This window comes from Penaeus monodon, chromosome 10 (assembly GCF_015228065.2).
Source record: "Penaeus monodon isolate SGIC_2016 chromosome 10, NSTDA_Pmon_1, whole genome shotgun sequence".
NCBI lineage: Eukaryota > Metazoa > Arthropoda > Malacostraca > Decapoda > Penaeidae > Penaeus > Penaeus monodon.
This window is the reverse complement of record NC_051395.1, coordinates 13,624,956-13,632,644: the sequence shown is the minus strand read 5'-3', so window position 1 is coordinate 13,632,644 and position 7,689 is coordinate 13,624,956. Positions and strand designations below refer to the sequence as shown.

General features: G+C 45.8%; 1 protein-coding gene across 14 annotated transcripts in view; it reads left to right on the top strand.

Annotated features, from left to right (window-relative positions):
* LOC119577865 (protein unc-13 homolog B-like) overlaps nucleotides 1-7,056 on the top strand; it is a 101,702-nt gene extending 94,646 nt beyond the window's left edge. For all 14 annotated transcript variants that reach the window (XM_037925481.1, XM_037925480.1, XM_037925485.1 and 11 more), the window contains 4 exons: nucleotides 896-988; nucleotides 1,350-1,515; nucleotides 1,775-1,901; nucleotides 2,363-7,056. In XM_037925481.1, the coding sequence (XP_037781409.1) occupies nucleotides 896-988; nucleotides 1,350-1,515; nucleotides 1,775-1,901; nucleotides 2,363-2,524 (548 nt within the window). In that variant the 3' untranslated portion in view covers nucleotides 2,525-7,056. The remainder of the gene's footprint in view (nucleotides 1-895; nucleotides 989-1,349; nucleotides 1,516-1,774; nucleotides 1,902-2,362) is intronic.
* Nucleotides 7,057-7,689: the final 633 nt, after the last annotated feature.

The following is a 7,689-nucleotide window of genomic DNA, read 5'->3' as shown; positions in this document are numbered from 1 at the left end:
CTTCCTCCCTCTCCCCCTTTTATTTCCGATCTGTCCTGTATATGCGGCCAGATTCTGAAGCTTCTCGAAAAAGAAGAGGAGGTGGCCGCGCCTTATTCTTCCCGGCCTGCATTTTCGGGCACCCAGACTGAGTGTGTTGGCCTGTCACGTGGTCCTAGTACAGCCCTCTCCGTGACCACAATGGAGACATTATATCGTGGTTTATTGCTTGGAACTCTTCCTCTCTGACAACCCCTCAGTGTTCTTCATTCTCTACCGAGATGCTAAAGTAGCCGCTGTCCATCCAAGGTGTCCGTTTGAGATGATTGGAATGTCCACGAGAGAGTTCGTTGCTGTTGACGGAATGTTCTAGATCTGTGTGTCTACGTGTTTATGCGTTTCTTTCCTTTCTGTGTCTTTTCGGTTGCCGCTGTGTTCGTGGTCTTGCCAATTCTTTTGTTTTCGTTCTTTGTGCATGCTGCGGCTTTGTCATGTGGCAGCCTTTGACGGTTGCATTTTTATTACTATCCATACAGTTAGCGCCTTGTCTGCACAGTGGACGACTAGAGCATGATCTTTGTCACACACGACACCGCTGGGACTGACCTTTAAGTAAAGAGAGTTGCATGCTCAAAGGAAGGTTGCTTCAGACACCTTTCCTCCTTCTTCTATGTAAATACTTATATCTGTATCCATATAATGGTTAATACGAGACACCCCATTGTAATAGGAGAGGCAAGCATCAATGCTTTCAACCTCACTGCCACTGCAGTCTTGCTCTCGAGACTTTGCTAGTTTCCAACCAGCGATCCTGACAGAAGGACCAAATTGTGCCTCTCTCAAAGCGAGCGAGCACGAATCCCCAGGCGCAAGCAGCACGCATTCCCGCCCCCGCTAACGCCCTCTCCCTCTGCAGGCTCTACAGAGGAAGGCACCGTTGGCGAGATCAGCGTACAAGTGGACCTGTACACGCACCCGGGCACTGGAGAACAGCGCATCAACGTCAAAGGTAAGTTGTCCTTTGGATCCCCTGCCTCGCCGGGTTCTTTTTGGTAAGGAAGGTTAAAGGTAAGAGGATATTGCATGGGAAAGGTGGTGCATTGATCAAGGTACGGGTAGGCTTAATTCATCTTCAAGCTCACATGGAGATCGAAATTCATTCCACTTATATGTGGGTCTCTTTTTAATAAAAGCTAATAGTTTTGAATAAAAATTTAAGTAGTATTTTATGTACTGAATTGATATAACACTTTCCAAGTCCAGTAGCAATGCATTTCTTTTATGACGGAGGTATTTCCCCACTTTTCTTTGATCATAAAAATGTTGAATAAGAGCTGCTTCCATTGCTCATCCTCCCTCCTCCCTCGCAGTGGTGGCGGCGAACGACCTCCGGTGGCCAACGACGGCGGGCGGGATGTTCCGACCGTTCGTGGAGGTGAACCTGATCGGGCCGCACCTCGCCGACAAGAAGAGAAAGTTCGCCACGAAGTCCAAGTCGAACAGCTGGTCGCCCAAGTTCAACGAGAGTGTCCAGTTGTGAGTGACGCTTGTTGGTTTCTGGTTTCCGCTTTGGGGTTCTGGCTGAGAGCGATTCCCCGTTTGCTGGATTCTGTGATTTCCTGAACTAGATGAAAATTAAAATATTTGTCCTAATATTGCAGATACTGTAGTGTGTAAAAATATCCTTCATTCTACTCAAAACGAATCATTCCCTACATCAGTAAGACCCCACAACAGAGCACAATTAAAGGAAGTCCTATAGCGCGACCTATAACTCGCGCCCTTGCTCCCTCAGCTTGATCGGCAGCGAGGAGGGGCCCGACAGCTTCGAGCTCCACATCTGCATCAAGGACTATTGCTTCGCTCGCGATGACCGGCTGGTGGGCGTGGCCGTACTCCAGCTCAGGGACATCGTCGACCAGGTGCCGTGAAGAGATCTCTGGTTCTCGTGTTTGATGCTGTGATTTTTCCATGTTATCATGTTGCCTCCCCCCCTTCTCTCTCTCTCTCTCTCTCTCTCTCTCTCTCTCTCTCTCTCTCTCTCTCTCTCTCTCCTCTCTCTCTCTCTCTCCCTTCCTCTCTCCTCTCCTCTCTCTCTTCTCTCTCTCTCTCTCCTCTCTCTCTCTCCCTCCTCTCTCTCTCTCTCCCTTCTCTCTCTCTCTCTCCTTCTCTCCTCTCTCTCTCCTCCTCTCTCCCTCTTCTCTCTCTCTCTCTCCTCTCTCTCTCTCTCTCTCTCTCTCTCCCTCCCTCCCTCCCTCCCTCACTTTTTCAATCTCTCTCTTCCTCCCCCTCCCTTTCCCTGTCCCTGTCCCTGTCCCTGTCCCCTGTCCCTCCCTTCCCCCCCGCCCCCAAGCAAGCCCCTAACGGCCCGCCTCCCCCGCAGGGATCGTGTGCCACGTGGCTGTCCCTGGGCAAGCGGTGCCACATGGACGAGACGGGGTGGACGGTGCTGCGCATCCTGAGCCAGCGCACCAACGACGAGGTGGCCAAGGAGTTCGTCAAGCTCAAGTCCGAAGTTCGAGGAGAACCACCCATCACCCAGTAAAGCAGGAGGACAAACAGGAAAAGCGGCGACGGAGGATGAGAAGACTGTGGGAGAAGAGGAGGAGGAGAAGGAGGGGAGGAAAGTGCGTGAAGACACTGGAGGTGAAACCTCGAAAAAAGGAGAGAGAGAGTGAGAGAGCGGGAGAGAGAGAGAGAGAGAGAGGGAGGGAGAGAAAGAAAAAAGTACACTGTTCCTCCTGATGCTGTGGACGCGATGTTGGTGGACATCCTCGTTATTTAGTGTTTAGTGTGTGTGTGAGTGAGGGTCGCGCCAGCCAGGGCCGAAGGAGCTCAATGAGGGAGCTCCCCCCGGCAGGAGCCTCGCCCCCCCATGCCCCTCGAAGCCCTGGCGAGGCGGACCTCAATCGTCCATGGAGACTCGATCCATGCGAAAGTCTGCGTGCATGGCTGCTGATGGGTCATGAAGCACAAATATTGAATTAGCGTAACTAAACATTTGGGGTTAATTGATTAATCTGGATTATTGTTGGGATTTTACATATTGTAACTTTTTGTATCATCAGAACGATTGTTAATAGATGTATTGAGCCGGACCTCCCGCTGATGTAGGCAGAACTGTTTAACGATTACTTATAGATAAAACCAAAACCAAAATGGGATTTAAAATACGAAACTTGAAAATACAGTACGTTGCGGCCGTGCAGGACTATGAGAGGAAATGTCTGTGATACAGTATTGTGACTGATTACCCTGGACTCAATGTATGGACCGTCAAGAAGGTATAGTAGATAAGTGCAGAGTTACAAAATAATAATCCGTACAGAAGCTATGTGTTCTCACTTCAATGGAATACAAGTTCTCTGCTCTTCCAAACCTTGTTTAAAAGTTTGTAAAATAGTATTTTCAGTCATTTAAAGATGATGGTGTTCATTCTGTATAATATATTACTGGTAAGATGTACAACATATGCACCAGTGACAGTAATATATAATTATTATGGAAGTGCCCCAGTAGCTTCGAAGTGTCAGCGTGGCAAGCGCCGCCATGCTGCTGTCCCATTTTCTGTGCTGGTGTGAAAGAAAACGACTGAACCGAAGGGCTTACTTTCCCATTTGCTGTTAAGTGGTCATAGGGTAAGTCTGCTGTTTTGTGCTGCATTACTCTTTACTTCTCTTTAAGCGAGAAAAAAGCGTTGATATTCTAATTAATCACGTGGTTTAAGTTGTGAGCACAAATTCTTATTTTTCTATGTGATCATGGCACATATTATCAAAAGGTGCACATTCATATTTCGCCTTTGATCAGATTGAGTAAGCAATCTATATTGTACATATCATTTTACCCTTAGGTTAGTCTTTGTCTGTAATTATATTCATGATTGGATGACTGTTAAGTATTTTCCCAAATTTATTTTAGCTGGTTCTAGTCCACAAGCGTCGGCCATGGCGGGAGCAGGACGAGATGTTCGTTCATCAAACCCTCTAGTCTTTTAGCGGTGCATTTATTTGTCCCGAAACCCGCTTTAGTAAGCCACGGCCGCACACGTTGATAGGGACGATTTTCCTACTCACAACACGGAGAAAATAGCCGTTATCAGAAGAGGTGGAAAAGGCTCACTTTGACCGGTAGCGGGATATTTGTTGGTAGTTGATGTTTACCGGCGTGTGTGTGCGTGTGTCAAGTCTGTTTCATCTGGACTATCAGTATGTTTATTAACAAAAATATAAATAAAACGGGCACATATTGTACCTGTTTATTATTGGCATGTTTGAACTTTTGCCGTGACAGGCGGATTAGTGCAATGGCTGACGGCTGTAAGTATCCAGGAGTATTTTGTACAAGATTCACAGCCTTGGGAACCGCTGATGTTACCTGATCGCCGGTCCGGTGAAGCTGCGTGCAAGTGTATTGTAAATAGAACAAAACGTGAAAATTACGAAAACAAAAACTAAATTGAGGGAGTGGAAATTTAAGACGATGCTTGATCAACAAACTCATTTTCTATAGACATTGCCATTTGTATGCATAACAGTGCTGGATACGAAATGTTTTCTTTCTCACACACACCAAAAATTGCGAGGGTTTCTCTGGAAATAGGAATTGCTCGAGTACCAAACTGTAAAAAAACAGGAGCTAAAAAGAAGCCCACTTTGTATATAAACCAGTCAAAATAACTTAAAGATACTCCCAGCGACCAGCCTATGATGATGGCAAACTTAAAAGACAAACGAGGAGCTCTTCTGAGCGGCGCCGCCTCCTCGACCGCTGGAGCTCGGCCTCCAGACACTTCAAGTCGGAGGGACGGAGACCGGCGGCGGCGGCTGCGGCGGAAGGGCGTCGCGAGGGGGGTCGTTGCATGCCTGTGCGAGCAAGGATCAGATTCTTCCAGTTGTGTGTGTATATAGTCGCCCTTATACCCAAGAAAACTACTTTCATGCTATACACTTCTGTTGTCCGGTCTTTTCCTCCATAGCACACAGATCATGCCTGGGGAGCGACCTGCGGACCCAAGGGGAAACGCCCGTGGAAAAAGGGGAAAGCTCTCTCCAGCCTCGTTCCTTTCCTCCCTCTGTCCCTGGCTGCGTTTGTGGTTCAGTTCCTCGTCATTCCGACACCACGCTGCATCTGGTGGTGCGAGCGGGGCCGTACGAGCATCCCCAGGCGTGTGACATAACTTATACCTAAAAAGAAAAAAAAAACTTGTATTGTTACGTGTTGGCATGCTGTTACCGACTCGAAGAGGCCAGGGGATTCTTTCTACGACCTGAGGTGACCAAAAGAAAGGGAAAAAAGAAAAGAAGAGAAGAAGAAAAGGAAAGACGAAGCAGGTTCCAAGAATCCTCTGTCCGCCTCTTTACCCTAGATTTTTATGATCCCACCTAGTTATCCCACGCAGCATGAATGGCAAGGTCATCACTACAGGATATGTAAAGAGACCTCACAGGGAAGATGTGCAGTCTCAGTTCAAAGCTTTTTGAGTCATTACACCCATCTAGATGTAAATATGTCATTTATCATCGTGAGTGCGATAAAAAATAAAAATCAAGACCTATTTGATCCGTATCACACCTCTCTTAGTCGGTGGCTATGCCTTTAGTTCGCTCCCATGGTGGTACCTTGCCCATTTGTTGACTTCAACTATGGGAGACCACGATCCCATTTTTGACAACTTGTGTGCCTTTCTGTACCAATAATAAGTCCCAGGGTGGATCCACGAACTTTAGTTGTTTCCCCCTCACCATAGACGCAGCTCCAACATGGCGGTGGGTACGCGGACAGTGCGGGCGGTCACACACTATCACACGACACCATAAGGACACAATACACCCCCGCGGCGCAAACACATACAAACGCGCCACCGGGAAGGACACTTACCTCTAGGGATACATTTACATGTGCTACTCAAACCACCATACTTTTCTTCTTGGGGTACACTGTAAGACTGTCTGGGACATACATAATTGTACAATATATGGGGTGTATATACACACATTTATGACAAGGCAGCACACATCTTCCATTAGGGACACACGTCATCAAAGTACGTAAAGTAATACAAGCGTCAGCCACATATACAACTTGAAGGGCACTTTTATTGGCACTCGAATGGTGCACATCCAATACAATTCAGGGACAAACACACATTTAAACTATTAGCATATGAACGTCAGTACACATTCACTTCAGTAACATAAACACCCTACGGTTTACACCAATACAATTCCATACACACGCGTATACACACATATTCCCTCTTTGGGCCTTACACACACGCACATACGTCCCCACTTCGGGCCCTATACATACGCACACACACATAGTCGGCCGCCACACACTGTGAGCCCGAGAGTCCTGTGAGTAACTTGAAGAATACCAAGCGGTGCTCGCAGAGGCCTCTCGCGAAAGGAAAACCAGGCAGAACGGCAGGCGGTGTGAGATGCTGCTCACATATAACGTGTTAATCCTACTTGTATCTGTGTATTTCTAAACAAATTATAAAACGCAACTCTCTGTGTATGCCATTACAGTTATAACTAATGCATTAAACTATATAATGTAATGAAACACTGTACGTCTGTTGATAACTATACAAAGGGTATCATAATGCATGTTACAATGCTTATTTGTGAATATCGTAATGCTTTCTCTTGCTCTCAGTCTCTTCGTATACTAGGGGTTCCAGCTGTCCCGCCCTGCACTGCCTGCCGTACGACCACGCCACCGCCAGGGGCTATGGCCAGTCAGATGATTTTTTATTTTCCACTTGGTATCGCTGTCCTCTGAAGATTCTCGTCAGATTTTCTTGTTAATGTGAGTGGGATTGAAGACGAAAAGTTTGGGTTTCCGTTGGTAGATGTGAATGAAGAGCTGCCTTATTTTTTTGTTTCACATTTCCTTCCTTTGGATCAGATCCGATGGTTAGTACAACTCACAGGTTCGTCTTCTGTCCCAGTGTCGAATGGTTATTGGCATTCATATTATATCATATTAATTCCCAAGTGAATCGTAGTCCTATAGTTGGTTTTGTTAATATTATTCCTCTATCTGAAAATAAAGGCCCTTTGAGTAAAACGTGTCTATATTTATCCTTTTGCAAATCAATTCATCTTCAAGATCTCAGATTACAGAAGCTTTTTTTTTTTTTTTAAGAACACTAATTTCTTATTGAATTGAACTGATAAATGTATACAGGAATATAGTTTGTTTGGTGTTAGGTTCCTTTAGAAATCAAGATATCTAGAAGCATCTTTTAAAACAGAGAATTGGCTGGAAAAAAAAACACCCACAATCAACAAATTTTACCAAATAGCTGAACAGTCGTATCAAATTATATCTGATTGTGTTGTCTGAATGTTAATTCTGACATGTAGAAAAATATAAAAGAGAATGAATATCTTCACAGCTCAAGAGAAATATCTGACGCGCTTCGATTATATCATCAGAAAATTTGCACGCACACACTTTCAGATGAATATATAATCGAAACGCATCAAATGCACCTTCGATTACCTCTGTATTATTTGAAGGCAACTATTATCCTTTAAGTAACAAATGGAAAACACAAACGGCACTCGGGCTTAAACATCAGTGTTTGCCAAATGACTAACCCAAGCAATCCGAGCGGTTTCACAGACCTTACCTGTTCGCTCGTGTGTATTTGGCCGTGAAACCGATACGTGAATCGGCGCGCGTGCTTCTAATGCC